Raw genomic sequence first — 18,471 nt, forward strand, 5'->3', positions numbered from 1 at the left:
TTGCCTGGAAACACTTAATATGTAAGGTGCTTATTTGTAGTAACCTTCGCATTATACTTTTGTATAAAGTCTGAGTAAAATATTCAAACGAATGATTCCATTCTCATTGTTAGCTTCTGTATAACTTCTTATAATGAACTAGTTTTAACACACTCTTAATTACATTTACAGAGGTTGTATTAAAAAAGATTATTCTGTTTTAATTTTGTTGTTAAGTAGATTACTATAGTAAAAAAAATAAATTCCTTTTCATTCAACTTGCATCCTTTCCTTTTATACTACAGGTATTATGCTACAGGTATACTAGAAAGCAAGATGAGAGCCAACTATCTGACCTTTAACCCAGATTTAGGAAAAGCTAGGAAAAGAAAAAGAAATGCTCAAATCAGCCTTTCCCAAGTAGGGTCACAAGCAGTTATTAAAGAATGACATGAGGCTGACAAGTGATTTATGCCAGTATTCAGGTAGGGCTGTATCTGGAAAGAACTGGAAGCTCCCAGGTGAGATGACTGAACTACAGTAGTGTGCCAGTGTCATTAGTGAGAATGGTCTTGTTTTCATATAATGATTTAGAGTAAAACTTTCAAAACAAACACTTTTGATTTCACTTAGATCAAGAGAAGTTGTTGATGCCCAGAGAAGTTGTGGATGCTCCATCCCTGATAGTGTTCAAGGGATGGTTGCATAGAGTCCTGAGCAACCTGATCTAGTGGGTGGCATCTCTGCCCATGGTGGGGGGTGGGGGTGGGGGTGGGTTTGGAACCATTCTACAGACAGACACTGCTGTCCAAAAGGTCTTCTCTAGTATCTGCCATATCAACCACTGAAGGTGATTTCCCTATATGATGTTTGGGGCCAGTTACGCACGTCACAGAATAACCTCCAAACTGGAATTAATGCAATGTGCAACTCATGTGAAGCCACCAAAAAACCAAAATCAAACCAAATAAAAAAGAAACAACCCCAAACCAAAACCAAAACCACCAAAAGTGGATCTACCAGATCCTCTAGAGAGGAAAATCCAACTCTAGAAGCTGGTAATCTGCAAGCTCACGTTCAGCTACTCCCATTTGCTCCCACAGCTGAAGTAATTAAAAATACTCCTGCATGTTCCTAAATACAAATTTGCAGTAAGGCACTGAAAACAAATTGCCCACAACCGGCTAATTTCTGAGAGCATGACAACACCTGTAAAAATACAGTCTTCCAAGTAAAAATTGAACTGTGTGATGACTATTTTCAACTTACCCTGTATTAAATATACGCATTTTTAAATTTGCATAGCTTTTCTGTTAACTGATCTCTTAATAAAAATGTCTAATACAGAAAAAAGAAAAATGAAGAGTGGTTGGGAAGGAGTTAGTGACAGCATGAGTTAGCTCAAAACATACAGTGCTGCTCCAATAGCCTTTGTCACTACGATCCTGTTACTGCTCAATTAAAAGCCAGCCTAACAGCAGTTATTATTAATAAATGAATATTAAAATGCTTGCTATGTTAGCATATGGCATTTGAAGATGTAAAAACCATTGTTGCTTTTATTCATCCAATATGAAGTGAAACAGACTGAAGAGAGCCCTTTCTCCTCTAGCATACCTGTGCCTTTAAAGGATAAACCAAGCCCTGGGGGAGAAGCACAAAAGTTTTGAATAGGACCACTAGCAAGAACTGTGCTGGTGGGGCACACTGAAGATTTCTGGCTGAAAGGTAAAATTCACGAATGAAGGACCCAGGGCATTCTCAGGGCCTGGTGCAAACCATACCATGGAATCCCAAAGACATTAGCAACAATCACAACCCTCAGCATGTTCTGTTCCAGTGTAATGCAGAGAGGTTCTCTGTTCTAATCTTGCCTTTTAATGAAAACACAGAGTAGCATGCATATTTAAAAGGATTCTTTAAAACACAATGCTATACTTCATGTACATGTTGCTCCCTGGAAAGAAGACGAAAGAACACACATTATATGACACACATGACGTCATACAATACCCTAATGAAAAATATTTGATAAGAAAATAATAAAGCTTCAAGAGCTCACTATATTTGCATTCTCAATCGCTTTTACCTAGGAAAGTACTTCTCACACAGAGAGATGTAGACCTCTGTGGTTGTCTCCTTTAAACTAAATTATCTCTAAAAAAGGAAACAAATAAACACCATACAGGGCAATCTGCATTAGCATTGCCTCCCTGAGTAAAAGGGGTTGTAAGGGCAAAAAAACCCAACTCATAGGACTGAATAGCTACGGACTAAATAGGAGATAATACAATTTGCTGAGAGCAAAAATTCTCTTAACTCTGGAATGAATGTGAAAGGATGTACCCACAACCAAAACAGTCCCATGTGAATTACACTTAAGATTTTGGGAAATTATTTGATAGCACAAATAATATGCTATCATCATCTGGTTAGGTCCAGACACGACAGCATTTACTTTGTTACTTCATTCTGCTCTGTTTTTTACATATTTCCTGTATGACACCAATATAAACCAGGTATCTCAAACTCCACCTAAGGGATAGTTCTCCATGGAAATACTTTAGTAGTGATCAGGGTTATAAGCTTAACAGTAGAAAACAGAATTGTCCAAAGACAAGCAATGGAAATACACAGAATATGGTCACAATGGAAATATGAATATTCTCTTATCATCTCCTATTTTTTCACGGCAGCCTTGAGATTCAAGAGGGAAGCAATGTTAAGTAAGTATGAGGTGGGCAACTTATCTGTCTCAACTGGATTAATTTCAGTCATACACTCCAGTCATTATCTTTGTCCTTCCAGTTACATCAGCCTTCTCTGTCCTCACCACCAACTATAGCCTTTAGACATGAAATATATCCCCGTGAACTCCAAATCCAAAACACTCAGACCCATTAAAGGTTTCCCCTTTTCTTCTGTTAAGAACAAAGAACACATTACATTTTTCTATGTGAAGTATGCTATTAAATAATAGCTTGTACACTAATTAAAGCAAATGTAATTGTGAGAACACACTGACATTGTTAAAGTAAATTACCCAATTCGTTAATAGTTTCATTTCAAGTGACCTTAATTGTATTAATTGTGATATTGAGCAAATTAAATTGAAGAGTATTAAATGCATTGTTCAAGTCTGTCCTTAGAGAATCAACTTTCTCATTACATCAATGAAATGGGAATACTACCTACTATGCTCCTCAAAACTTGTGTCAGAATGTGGTGAACACTATAACTTAAGAGTAAAAATTTACAGCAGCTCAGAAACAGTTAACCTAGTTATCACATTTCAATGTAATATAAGCCTCAAGCATTTAGGAATGGCCAAAGCAGTTTGTCAGATGCAATATAAAGGGAGAAGTACAAGAATAAAGTTTCTGAAATTTCAAAAACTTAGAGCTTATAAAGTCTCTGCTGGAGACAAAGAGAGCTAAGATTCATCAGTTTCTCTGAGGTCGACCTCTGTTTCAAAAGGGAACATTCAAAAATATTGTTAGAATAAATAATACCATGAGGATTCTTAGAACAGAAAATGCAGCAAGATGTCATCAACTTACTATAGTCAAAAGGAAACATAATAATGCACATATACATACATGAATGCAAATTAAAATACAACCAGATCCACAAGAAACAATCCAAAATTAAATTTCATAAAAGAACTAAAATCTCCCATTTGAAATATCAGATTGCAAAAGTGAGAATCCCTGACATCAATTTCTTATCTATTTCTTAACTATTTAAAAATGGTATTTAAGAAAGCATATATAAGTGTATATGCAATGTAAATATTTTGTATCTTGAAAATAAATCATGAGACAAAGAAAGTAACAGGACAACTGACAGGCCAAATCAATCAACAGAAAAGGACTAAAATACTATCGTAATTGGTTTTTTGGAATATTTTAAAGGGATAGAAAAAAGATCTCTACAGTTAATGGCTTATCCTGAATTTTTTAAACTTGTAAACAAGCACATTCTCATGACTCATCATAACTCAAGATTCAAAGTTCATCAGTTACACAAAATCTGGAGAGCTACAAACGCCCAGATCTTTCTCCAAATGACACTTACCTCATCTGTAATGATCTACTTTCATTTGTTCAGCTAGGTAACTGACTCCTGCCTAACATCCGCAACATTAATCTTTGCAGCTGTTCCTAGTGAACCATGTCTTATTCTTCTCAGGCCACTTCTTCAAAATCTCAAGAATACTTTGAATTTTATGTGCTCTCCATTGTGCTAACAGCCCTGTCCCCAAAACCCCCATGTTTTCTCCCTACCCCTTCACTGAGATTTTAATAAAAGCACTGAGTATTACTAGACTCAACCAACATATTTCTGGAATACCACACAATATATCCTTTCAAGCTGACAGCAAATGAACAAAAAGTAGCTTATGCAAGCAGTTTACCAAACAGCTACACATAAGGGCAATCCATGTATTTCTGAGATTTCTTTCGTTTTATGAAAACTGTGAGAGAATTTCAGAACTCCAGCTGGACATGACATCTCCTGGTTTCCCATCAAGTTTTGGTATCAGTTGCACATACTAAAAATACAATACTTCATGAAGATTAACAAATCTGACTAGCTCAGTAATTAAATACTTATTTTCAGCACCACTATCAGTGCTATGGTTTTTTCTAATCACCTCATCTCAGTGAAAGCTTCTATTGCTTTGCCTCCAAGATAATATTTAAGCATCTAGCACGGTTTCAAAAAACCAATTCAGATGTCCTGATATTCCACAATATTGCACAGAACATCTCTGACAGACCACATCTCCACCATATTTCTGTGATACATGATACAAAAGACTTATATACAGATTTACACCAAGTTGATTCCGTATCATGCCTGAAACTTGAGACTGCATTGAAAAACCTTGTCTTGAAATACTTTTGTGAAGACAATGATGGACAGACTGCATAGACAGGAACGACTGTATACTTTGACGCCTAAAGACCTAACACCAACTAAGCATATGCTTTACTTAAAATGAAACATTAAAACTCCAAAGACTTATTCTGGATATATAAAGTTTCAAATTAAAATGCACTATGTGTTTCACAGCAAAAAAGCCTATGAAGATGAAATGGATGCTTTATATAAAATATTTACATAGATAGAACATAAAAAATGTACCATAGTTGGTAACCTTTATGACTTGGGGAACCATGTATTTACATATCTTTATCTTTGCATGTGCGTATGTGTGTGTTGTGTATATATTTTTAACAGTTGACAGCTGTTTTAGAGCATACAGAGATGCCAAGCTGAATGAGGGTCTTGATTACTTCAAGATTAGCTATCTAAAGTTTCTATTCATTTTAAGTGTTGTTAGTGCGAAGAGTCATTAGTCACTTCCTTGTCTCATAGAACATCAGCATACATTTACATTGTTAATGAACATTTGGGGTAAATGAATTAATGGCACTTTTAAACATCAATTCAATCCTAATAACTTTGTATGTCATAGAAATGTTAAGGTTGGGATAAAAATGAGAAACCTTTTCAGTCAAGGTAACTAATTGCTTCTGGGCACAATAAAGGGTAAAATTAATTTACAGTGGTTTTTTAACAGGGTGAAAATCTTGTTTTTGCTTGAAACAGAGTTGAGAGAATTACCAATATTTTTTTTTAAGGAAAATAGAAATCAGGAAAAAATGTTTATCTTTTTCTTGACTGGGGTAGACTAGAAGCAAGTTGGTTTTCCAGCTTATTATTTTATGTTATTGCAAAAGATTATTTTCAAGTTTCTAAAAATATGTACAAAAATACATTTAGTTTATAGACTAAAATGGCTCCATATCGTTAAGATGTCAAATATAATAGAAAAGAAACACTGACCTAGAAAAGCTATTTCATTTAATCATCAAGTTTTGAAATACTTTCCCCTAGATGTTAATTCTCATTTTCTAACATTGAAAAAAGCTTTATAAGCCACTGAAGAAATAGTGAAAAGATTAACTCAAAAGGACGATGAAGTTTTACCAGCATATTTTAAAGCAAAACATCAGCTTTTTCTAAACTGATGTAATAAACTTGACTGAGCAAAACTTGACATAGCTTTTTAATAAGCACTAGTAAACAGAAGATTTATAGGCAGATACACCCACACAGAATAGTTCATCTGGGTGAGGGACTTAGAAAATGTGACAAAGTTGTTTCAACTCTGTAATTTAAAATAAATTTTTTATTTTGCCCTTCTGATACATGTGTTCAATGACTGGAAAATTACAGGTAGTTAAGGTGCCACTGTGTATAACTGAGTACTTGAGGAATGTTTTCATGACAAGGACGAGCTTTCTCATTAAGCTTATCACTTTCTTCGAACCAACTATACTGTCACTACTAGCAAATAAGTAGAAAAGACGAGCAACAAGACATGCATTGCATTATCCAAGCAGTTTGTTCCCCAGTTTGTTCATTACTGTCTCCCAAATGCTGCATTTAATTAATTTCCTCTAGGTTACATCGTAACTTCTACCTTTAGAGTATGTTCATTCTATCTCAATTTTGAGGTATTTTTTCAAATAAGAATATAGGTGCTGAGTCAAACAAAAAAATCAGGCTTTTTATTTGCTTAATCTCATCCAAACTAGCATACTGAACTTTACTGCAGAATTAAAACAAAAAAAAGGAAACCAAAAGATATTCCTAAAACCAAAGCAGTGTAAGAGCCCATGCTTGAGAAAGTAACATAAAGCCATGCTGCATTTCAATATTCTTATGCTGAAGTCAGTGTTTGGTTTATGATTAAAAAAGGATGACAGCGCATTAAACATTTGGCTAATGTTTCTGTCTGTAATTGAAAGTTGACTTTCCATGGTTTTCATTAGTGTCAGAGTGTTCTACGCATACTCTGTGAAATGTTCTTTAAGTTGCCCTGCTCAACTCCGTTGAGAGAATTAAACAAATTATGACAGGTAGAGTTATCATGACATACTTATATAAGGTTTCTAGGTATAAAGTCCAAAAAAGTACAAAATACAAAACTCACCTTCCCCTGGTTTGTTCAAAAAACTCTGCAAGGGATCAATGCCTATCTCCTGTTCCTCTGTTTGCAAAGGGTGACTGGTTTCAGATGCAGAATGATACATATTGGCAACAGTAAATTCTAACTGAAGGGTATTTATCTGGAGGAAAAAAAACAGAGAAACAAACACTTCAGAATTCCTTTAGCTATTTTTCAATCACAAAGGTGAAGAGAAAAATGCTTAAAGAAAGGTTTTTCCTTATTTTCCCGGCATATCATCATCATCATCAGTTGTCTAACAGAAAAACAAGTGTTTCCACTCAAATATTTTATTACTTGGAGTCTAAAAAAATTGTTACAGTACTTCCCACTATCACACTGCAAGTAAAAGTCCAAGTGTGGTCTTGGCAGACTGTAAAGCTTTTTTTAGCTTCCCCAATGCATCTTTTTATCTGATTCCAAGGAGAACTGATGCTAGTTCTTGGGCATGATGAAGATTACAGAGCAAAACTGAGGTAAGACCCATCATCATCACTCTTCTGGACTCAAGACCTCTAATTCCAGGAAAACTTCCTTTTAACCACTTATTTTTTCAGGAATCATGAGTCAAGTATAATGTAACAGACAGGCACACAGAAAGAGAGCATGGCATAATACTGACTGGCATGATAGGTGATAGTTTTATTAAGATTTATAGTAGCTTTTTAGAAAGACAGTGTTAAGGAAGCATTTGAAGAAGCAAAATCAACTAGCTGATGAATATTTACAAATATGCTATTTCAAAAATGAAAGCCAAAAGAGGAGAAAGTACAAAACTGAAACCTCAGGAAGCAGGTGATGAGGATTGTGACAGGTTCCTGAATGGCAGTCACATCACTATCAAGCAACTGAACAGGAACGTGAGGAGTGTTAATATTGGCTGCAGCAAATAAGAGGATGCCAATAAAAAGGTGAAAAGCAGATGATGTTTGATCAGAGCAGTAAGAAGGAGGAAAGACCTTTCCATTGCATTAACAGTGCAAGAGTACATTTGTCAAAACTGCATTTTAGACACTGTACAACAATTTATTAACTTCCAACACAAAAAAACTAAGCCAGCTGTGCCCAATCACACTAAATACCTATGACTGCCAAATGAGTTTTAAATATCACTTACTGTAACTGCTTTGTTTACAAGTATCATAACTTTCTAACACCAATAAAATTATATTTAGAAAAAAATATAAAAAGAGAAAGACAAAAAAGTATGCATCTACACTTTCAGGACTGGTATATTACCAAATCTGAAATCACTTCAATTTTGTTTTTCCTTTGCTTCTTACAAGACATGGGCATTGACCATATTTGCTTTATACCTTTGGTTTGCTGTCAATAAATTAAGGGGGACTTGGATTCTTAAGACCTTTTTAGTTTTATATACTCTTCACCTTCTAGAAAGTTATGTGGGGGAAAAAAAGTAACCAAAAAACCATAAATAATAAATAAACCTAGTTGGGCCTCTCTTGGGAATTTCCTTCAAACCAATGCACCCAGGTTGTTTTCAAAAGGATGTTCTCTTAGCTGTATTCCCCAAGGGTTTTGTCCTTTATTTGCCCTGGCATCTGTGTTAGTGTGGTGTTGAAATGATTGCACCATCATCCTTCAATTCTTTTTAGTTAGAGGAGAACATCTAAAGGTCTTGGGAACTAGCAGCCAGGAACTGAGGGAAGGTAAGACTTGCCACTTTTGCAGTGGTATATGTCAAATATATGTCAAATAATATATGTCAATTACAATCAGAAAATCATATGATAAAACAGACCATTAAAACACAGAATTGCTTGACAAATATGTTATGAATGCATGTACACACCATGTGTTTCCTATGTAATTTCCTATGTAATTTATAAACTATAATAATGAAAAATGCATGAATGGTATCTCGAAGAAAAACATTTATAAACTTGCTAGCCCCTTAAACAACATTTCAATGCTTACCTGCAGTCTTATTGCTACAAAATGTAGAGATGTTTATAAATACCTGATATCTAAATAAATAAATTAAGAACTTTAAACAATTTATTAAAAAAAAACCCAACAAAAAATCAAACCAAACTAACCAACCCACAAAAACCCCCAACTTTGCAGAAATAATTTTCTCCTGCTGGAATTTTAGTTGCTGCTCTTGTTCCTTTTGCCATACCACTGTAAATATCTTTCTACTGATGTGTTGATTTTGTCTTCACAAAGATGGCAAGCTCATTTTGAAGTGTGCTGCCCGAGTTTAACTTTTTATTTTTATGCCCCTTCAGACATTGCTACATGATCTGACCAAAGCACAACCCTGAGTGCCTTTGAAACTGAATCAGGCACAAAATGCCTTACGAGCCACTGTAGTTTTAGCAGCCACCACTTAGTTAGGATACAATATGCTGCAGACTTACACTGTCTTACATCTGTAATACAGTATCAAATTAGCCCTAGTAAGTTTGCTCTTCTATATTCTTCTCTTCTGTATCCACCTTCTCTTTTTTAAATACTCCCCAAATGCCATACCTTTACAGCCTATAAGAACCATAATTTACTTTACAAACAGTTAGAGCAGTTTTAAAGAGCTAAATAGATTTACTTTTGATATTCATAGTGATTTAATCAGTTACTTGTGTTTGTTTACAGATACATATGATTAGTGTTAAAAAAAAATATCACTACCTATTAGTCTTGTCACTCCTTAGCCCAAGCAATTTTCTTTACAGTTTTATACTTAAGTTCTTTTCTGCTCTTCTAGCAAAGAGCAAAAAGAACTATTAAACAATTACGATTACACTTGAGATCTTACTCTCAGACAGATTAATTCTTTACAGGTTTGTGGTTCATTTGTAATGGCCTATAACATATTGTTCATATTAAATAAGATGCAATTTAAAACTATTCTCAATGTGAAACAATAAAAATGTTAGAAAAATCTGAAATTCAATTACTGGATTACAAGAGTTGATACTGGTAGCCAGTATCATCTCAGTGAAACACCCTAACATCTCAGTGAAAGCTGAAAGTGACTCTTTTAGCTATTCCTACTTTTTTTTTTTTTTTACCTCCAAAGACAAAGGGCTAAAAAACTTAAACATCAGGCACCCTTCCCACCACTGGGAATTTAACTATTCTTTAATATACATGAAAAAGTAATTTAGGCTATGTATGAAACATTTATCTAGTTAGGGAAATTAGAAGAAACGCTAATCTACCCGTGAGCCCAAGAGAAAGGCAGGCATATAAACTCTTTGTTTGGGTACCGTCCTTAAGTAGCAGGGGGAGCTCTCGTGCTCCACCAAGGAGAGCACTGCAGGTCTGCTCCTCTCTGACCAACACTCATGGAGTGCATTCAGTCTGCCTTTCAGTGAAGGCAGCTTGCCAGTATGTCTGTTCTCAAGGGAGACCAAAAAATCCCTTGAAAGATACGCTTATGGACTCCAACACAGAACTTCACCAAAAGGGTTCTGTGGAGATACCCTCTTATAGCACATCATCCCCTCTCCCTGTGACCTCCTCCATATTCGATAGGTGATAGAATACCAACACGTTTCCATTAGGAAAAACTTAATGATGTTTACTGACATCTATCTTACTAATAACCTCTTTCTACATAGCAGAGAAAAACTACTTGTTGCATTAGACAGTCTGATTTAACATATCCATTCTAACTCAGAGAACTTTTCTTGTTCTCTCTGAGTGCTTGTTTAAGAAGTGAAGAGTATTCATGTTGTTTGGGCAAAATTAGAAAATATAAACAAGTCTCACCAAGGGTATTTTGAATATGTAACTGAGTAAGTGAAAAAGAATTAGGCAAAGCTTTTATAACATTTATTTTCTCTCTCTTCCCTTCCCCCAGCGGTAAAATGGAAAGAGAGTAATTGTAGGCTTAAGGAGGTACTCAGGATGAGGGCTGAAGAACCGCACAGGTTGCAGCACTTGCCCCACTCTTACTCTCTGACATCCTCTTACCTCCAAACAACCAAGCAAAAAATCAAAACATTTTATGCTTAAAGAAAGGAAAAAGAGAACCCACTAACTATGAGGAAGAAGCTGAACAACACTGTTTAATCTTGGACATGCTAAAAATAAAAATCAGTTTCTATCAGCACCAGCAAAGCTACCAGAATATGACATTTCTGAAAACTACTGAAGCGTACCAAAGTATTTAAATAATACTTTGCATTTGTTCTATTAGACTATATCAACCACCTTCTCCAAATTATCTTTGGGTCTTTATTTCATGCCATATAGCAAAGTTTACCAGTTTAATTACTTAAATTGATGACAAGTAGAGGAAATACTTGTTTAGCTAAGTGATAAATTAGCTGCCCCATGAAGTCAAATTGATTAAAACGACTTGACTAAAAGCAAATGTCTGATGTGGTAATGATCTTATGCATGTTTTGTTAAGTTTGACAGCATCATGTTATGAGGGTTCACAACTCTGCCCCTCATTTGCGGCTTATGAAGTAATCAAGCATATTAGAACACAGAAGTGAGGATTCTCCAGAATGTGAAAACATTTTAAAGTAGACAAGAAATTAAACACTAGGAAAATAAACATGCATTGTGTTTATTTAAAGCAATGAAGTACAGATGTCTTCCAAATAATCTAAAACCAGTTTCAGATCCTCAGTTTTCTTACATTGGCCAAATCTCCTGGGCCTTAAAGTATTCCTCCTAAACCAGAAATTAAGAAAAAAAGAAAAAGCATGCTTTCTCTGACTAGAGGGCTGAGTAGGAGAGAGTCTTGAACATGAACTTTGGAAAATGAGGACTATTTGGTCTGTTTCAAGCTGGATTTTTTTACTAAGGCACTCATTAATAGGCGTTTTCGAAAGATTTGTTCCAACTTGTAATATTCACTGCTTTCTTTGTTCCAGTAGTTATTTTTACTGAGGTTGCATGGACCATCGCTATCTCATAGCACTGAAATCTTGTGCTCTCCATCACTTGAGCCTTTTACTACCACCATCTCCATTTAAATACAGAAGATTCAAGTGCCTCCAAAAGAAAAACATCCCAAATAACCCACCAAACCAAGGCAACCGTCCCACACACAGAGAGCAGCTCAAAACTATCTAAGATTTCTACTCAGCCACTTCCACAGGTTGCTACTACCCACTGAAGAAATATGTCTAAGGAAGAACACTTACTAAGAAGAAAAGTGCACAATTTGACAAACTTTGGATAGCATAAAGCAAGTCCGTTTTCTTTTATAAAATGTATCAGAGTATGCATCATTAAAATAGAATGATGCAAACATAAAAAAATGGTCTGGCATGGTAGAGCAGATTAACACTAACATCAGTTGGAGTCCAGAACAAAACAAACAAGATCATGCCACTGATGGACAGGTTAACAGCCAGCGAGTCTGATGATCATGAAATGCAATTAATTTTGTCCCATTTAATAACATTTCCTGCATTTTAACTTCTGCCTGTCTGATCTCTAATACGAAAACAGAGTTACATTGGACTTTAAATAAGTTAATTAAGTATTAAAATCAATCATGTGAAAGTCTTAATATTTAATATTGTTAGATTGTATATCAAAGTGGTTTTATTATTTATTTACTCCAAACCTTTCCAGAATACTTCATGTGGCAACAGGGAGTCTGTATCTCACAAGATAAATGCATTTACAATGCCAAATAAATTATATATAAAAGCATTTGTCTTAATACATGTCATTCAATATTAACTATCACCCATTGGTACCACCCTGAAACCCTAATCCATTTTTACCAACCACACATTTGTATTATTCAAATGTTGTCTATTAAATAGTTGTCTCGAGAGCCACAGTAAAGGAATACATACCTGAGAACAATTATCATAGGAGCTTTAAAGCACTGTCTACAGTTTTAACCCTACAACTTTCATGTCTTACCAGTACTTAAACATGCAAAGTATAAATTCAATAGTGAATTAAAATGTCAGGAATAAGAAACAACGCAAATAGCCTGGGACCATGGCAATGTATTCTCTTGTTAATTCACATGATAGTGTAAGAAAAAAAAAAAAGAGATGAAAAACTTTATCATAAATAAGACCTTTATATTCTATTAATTTCAAAGATAGGAAACCTTCCACACTTTTGTTACAAGCGGGCAACAAGTTCATGCAGTTGCTGGCTTTCATTTTTCTTGAGGTTACATGATTCTGTAAGAAACACTAGTTTGACTACAGAAGAAAAACCTGAATAATGCAGAGAGGATCAAAATCTTTATGTCATATTGACCACGAAGTTCAATAGCCACAGTCCCCTGCTAACCTGGTCAACAATGTTTTTCAAGGTGTAATAAACAGTGCTAAGAACAGTGACACCTGACATTTCTAGTGAAACAATTTCTCTCTTGTACAGTGAAAATGGTGACAATGAAAGTATAAAGAGCATCAACCATCCTAAATTCCTAATACTACAATTCTGTGTTCAGTATGGTCTCACATAAAAAAAAAAAAAAAAAGACAAAATAGCCAAAGCCAGTCTCCATTTTGCAGTTTGAATTTCCTTAAAAAAACCCAACCCCCCCCCAACAAAAAACTATACCTATTTTTAATACAGACCTATATGACAGATCCACGACACTGTTAAGAGAACACATCTTTGCTATAACATTGACTGCACACAAGAAATACCAGCAAACCAAAAAAAGATCCAAAGTCAACAGCTAAATGTAGCCCCTGCCCTGAATATTCCTCCCACCCACCGACTCTTAAACTATTAGCACTGAGTGAATGGCCTGAAGTTGTGTCAGGGGAGGTTTAGGTTGGATATCAAAAAAAGGTTCTTCACCCAGACGGTGCCTGGGCACTGGAACAGGCTCCCCAGGGAAGTGGTCACAGCACCAAGCCTGACAGAGTTCAAGAAGCATTTGGACAATACTCCGAGGCACATGGTGTGACTCCTGGGGATGGTTCTCTGCAGGGCTAAGAGCTGGACTCGATGATCCTTGTGGGTCCTCTCCAATCTGGCATATTCTGTGAATTAGTGTGTCCATCTTTAGTCAGATAGCACAGGAAAAGGACCAGCTACTGCAGTCCAGAGAGGAGCAAGAAGACCTATTAAGAGCCTAGAAACTATAACCTATGACATAAGACCAAAAGAAACAATGTTTTACTTTAGTAAAAAGGAAGGTGGGAGAAGAGAAGGAAAAATGCTGTAAGATTTCAAATCTTTACATCATTCAACTACGAAGGTACTCCCTTTTCTTACAGTAATCTAGAGGTGGTGAAAACCCTATTCATATTAAAATGATTAAACAATTAGAAACCCGTTTAATGAAAAGAAGTCCTTGTTTGTTTTATTTTAGAATATATTTTATCTACCTGGTAACAAAACAATTTAATATAATTTAAATTAAAGCTTTGTTCTTCCAAAGGTGGTTAGCTTTACTGCTGTTTATGGTATGGAAATGAGTGCTTTTAAGTATTTAAGAGTTTTACTTTCAGGAACACAAAGGCACCATGCTATGCTACATACTTTATGTTTTAGTAATACATATGTAACTCAAAGGGCCAAAGAATGTCAAGACTGAAAGAAATCATCAAAACAGTGAACTGGAAAAAATGGCAGCTTAGCCTGCAGCCTTACCCAAAATGATAGTAACTAGCTTAGACACTAAAAGTGTATTCAATGAAATAAGTTTCTAGGATATCACAGCTTTAAAGTAGTAAGCAATTAATCTAGGATTCAGCCTTTATTCTTTCACTATTTTTAGAAAACAGTTTCCTACAGGGGTTGACAGAATTTTTATAGAAACACCAGCATGTTCATGCACGCACAGAGGCATTTACATCAAATCTTTCTCTTCTAGTTTTCTTTTCTAGATATGCAGATGCTAAAGCAGCATGGTATCACACTGAGGTACAAAGAAAGTTGGTGTAAGCTCTATTTGCTAAAGAAAAAGGACAATTTTGTAGGCACTTTCAAAGAAGCAGAGAAAGGCAGTAATTGTTTCACTATCTTACAATGAAGTTTCTACATAATGCGAAGAACCATAACCCACGTTCACCTATGTCATCCAATCCGGATGAGTGAATTCAAATCAGAGTTACACAGGAAAACAGGGTGCAAGGGAAAAACGAAGACAAGATGCTACATGAAATCTAATTCTGCTGCAGTGCAATGACTGCAAACTGCAAAGATTTTCCATTACTTCTGCCAATGGGAGAAGTGGCTCACTTATGTCTAAAAGTCATACTAAGAGGATAAGAGGTTCAAAGTAGGGTTACCATCGGTAAAAAAATATGCTGAAGCTTCTTCCCATGAATGCTCCCACTCACACCCAAAGGCTCAGTCTACATAAGGCACAGTATTCTTATCGTATACTGCCTGCTCATGTTGCTTCTCTTCAGCCTTGCCACACCAGGAGCAACAAAAGCCCTCCAGGGCCTCAGTATTTTTGTACAATGCTTCTTCATACCTACGATTTAGTGAGTTTCAAACAGCAGTATCTAAATAAAATGAAATAAAATAAAATACCTCAAGCAAATGAAACTTCTAAGACTTGGAAACAAGGTGGAGATGAAACCTATTTACTTAGCTGGCAGTTGACTGAATGAAGGCACTATATCAAGATACCACTATTGCTATGAGTAACATTTTACTCATACCACTCATATCACTGTTCCATGCTACTAAAAAGATTACGAGGCAGTTCTTCCTTTTGTAGACAGCGAACTGTGCTGCTCAACACATCCTGATGCATCTCTTGTTTCTGGCATTCAGGAACTTTTAGAACTAATTCCTGTTAAGGTACGTAATATCACAAATGGGAAAAAATTATAGTGCAATAATGTTTGTTCTTTAATAATTTGATCTCTTAATACAGTGTTATCTGTTACAACCTATTTTCCTATGCCTTCCCACTCCTGTATTTTCCATCCAAACTTCTGAGCAGCTGCGTGAAACGTTCTACACTTTCCTGTACATGCACATCTAACTCCCAAGGGAAGAAGTGGTCTAAAGACCCTGTGGTATAATGATTTATATAATGCACTGTTACTTAGAGGCATTTATTCCTCCTAAATATTTTCTGGACATTCGATGCTGCTTGCCAGAGGATGTAAAACACAGGCATAGAAGTCACCAGTGCAAGCAGCATGGTACATCAAACACACTGGTTGTACCACCTCAAAACCTGAAATAGACTAAGGTCTTAAACAGCAAGTACTTTGCCAGGTTATAGAGGAACAAAAGTTTGGCTATTTCTATTGGTTCTGGCTGAGATTAAGTTCATTTCCCCATAGCAGCCCTCATAGTGCTGTGCTTTGCATTGGTAGCTACAAGGGTGTTGATAACACACCGGTGTTTCGGCTACTGCTGAGCACAGCATCAGCACTGTAACATTCCTTCTGGGAGGGGATACAAGTAGGCCAGCTGGCCCAAACTAACCAAAGGGATATTCCATACCAATATGATGTCAGCTCAGATATAAAAGCTAAGGAAAGAAGCAGGACTGGGGGCATTGGTTGTTTCCACTGGCTGCCTGCTAAGAGACCATTATGTGTTGCTGAAGCACTGCTTCTCAGGAACATGGCCGGACATTGCTGCTGATGGGAATCAGAGAATAAACCTTGTTATTTTTTGCTTCACTTTTCTTAATAAAGTGCCTTATCCCAACCCATGAGTTGTTTTCCATCTTACTCTCTCTCCTCTTTAAAGCTGGGAAGGGGAATGATACAGCAGCTGGGTAGGCACCTGGCATCCAGACAAGGTTAATCCACCACATTATTAAAAAAAGTATTTAATTCTTTGGAATTTTACTGTAAATTTACAGTAAAAATAAGAATTCATTAACATAAAGTAATTCAGAAATAAGGATAAAATACACTGTTTAAGAGGGGGATATATTAATAAATGTGCGCTCTAATTAAAAGGGCTTCTTGGTTTGGTAGTAAATTTGTCTTATCAGAAACATCTGTCACCAACTAGTTCTATTTTCTTTACCCTATGTCCTGGGTTTATTTTGCTTCAGAAGTGGGTAAGCACATACTACATAACAGGAAACAAAAGCCTAGTTTTTGCAGAACATTCTTAGACAACAAGTTGCAGAACAAGACCTTAGAGAACTTCTTGCAGGCTAAGAGATCAGCTGCCCTGAGAGCTATATATGCTCCTCTGCTCTGAGGAATGAGAGCAGAGCAACAGGTCGATTCTCTGAAGCTTTTTGATTTTTATTAGATAATAAAATAGATTGACAGCTGCCAAGTATGTTAGGCTTAGTTGAGTGTTCTAATTCACCAACCACTATGACATGACTGAATCTCCCCAAGTTTTGTAGCGACAAGAAGGAATTGGAATTCCCACAAACCAGTGAACAGATTTGAAGAATTGTACTGGAACACCAGCTGTCATTATACTTTACAGAAAGCTTGCAACGCCTTTGAGGCTAAGCTTTTAAGTCCATTTTATTAAAAATATATAACAGATGTAAACAAGGTACAGTTAGAAACCTCCTTGATTAAATTTTTCTTTAATGTTTTTAGAAAGTCTTTTCAGATAGTTTTCTTGTTTGTTTTATACAGAGCATTATGACTTTTTAAGAATATTTAAGATAAATATCACAATATCTGAATCACAATAGCATTAACATTCTGAATCCTCCTGGACAAAATAGCTGTTTTCACGTACTTATTTTCAAATCTTTTTTTTTCTTTTCCTGTCCTTCTGACCAAATTTATTAGTTTCTTTCTCTCCAAACACATGAAAGATCATTTTGCAAAAAGGTAGCTTTCAGGTTTCATTTTACTGATATAGATTGTCTGATCTCAAACAGGCCACATGCAAAAGCCTAGAAAAATGTTCTTTGTGCTCTGTTGTTGCATTTCTGGTAACAGTTGAGATAGAGAAGTGACCTAGTTGAGGTAGGTAGAGAAGTGACCTAACAGCAGCCAGGCTATGGACCACTCAACGCATTAAGAACAAAATGAGAATTTTGAACTGGATCCAGAAGTAAATGGAAAGAAACCAAGCATATAGAATACAGGTGTGATCTGTTCTCACTTTTCTTTCTTACTTAATAGTAAGGCTGTGCATCTTGGGGCACCTAAAATTAGTACTTTGGAAATTTTGATCATGTATTATTTATCTTTTTCTCCTAAAAGGAAGACATAAGACGGCAGTAGCAGGTGTTCTTAGCTTCCTGATGGAAATGGAGGAGGAAGTTGACCAAGGGGACAGACTTTTCTTTAAAAGAGAAGTAACGGACAGAGATTGCCTAGCTGAGATGAATATTCTCTGTCAAACACATAATTCTACCTGTTGCCAGGAAGGCTTGAAGGCAGCAGATCCTCTGCCTACTAACCCAAACTCAGGTATTTCAGAAGTTCCTGTTTTTCGCTGGGGAAGAAAAAGGGAAATCCTGTTCTGGTTTTGCAGCCACATTTATGAGCAAACTACTAAAACCCCTGAGAACTAATGCTATTCATTGGTTTTGGTTTAGAGGTTTTGACAGCATCTTATCAGAAATAAAAGTCAAAACATAAAAG

General features: G+C 35.8%; 1 protein-coding gene across 4 annotated transcripts in view; it reads right to left on the reverse strand.

Moving 5' to 3' along the window:
• The window catches only part of TBC1D5 (TBC1 domain family member 5), a 288,784-nt gene that overhangs the window by 179,430 nt on the left and 90,883 nt on the right, over positions 1-18,471 (reverse strand). For all 4 annotated transcript variants that reach the window (XM_027639073.1, XM_027639070.1, XM_027639071.1 and 1 more), the window contains one exon: positions 6,989-7,124. In XM_027639073.1, coding sequence (XP_027494874.1) covers positions 6,989-7,088 — 100 coding nt within the window. In that variant the 5' untranslated portion in view covers positions 7,089-7,124. The remainder of the gene's footprint in view (positions 1-6,988; positions 7,125-18,471) is intronic.

The sequence above is a fragment of the Corapipo altera genome, unplaced genomic scaffold, assembly GCF_003945725.1.
Source record: "Corapipo altera isolate COAL_440 unplaced genomic scaffold, ASM394572v1 44, whole genome shotgun sequence".
Taxonomy (NCBI): domain Eukaryota; kingdom Metazoa; phylum Chordata; class Aves; order Passeriformes; family Pipridae; genus Corapipo; species Corapipo altera.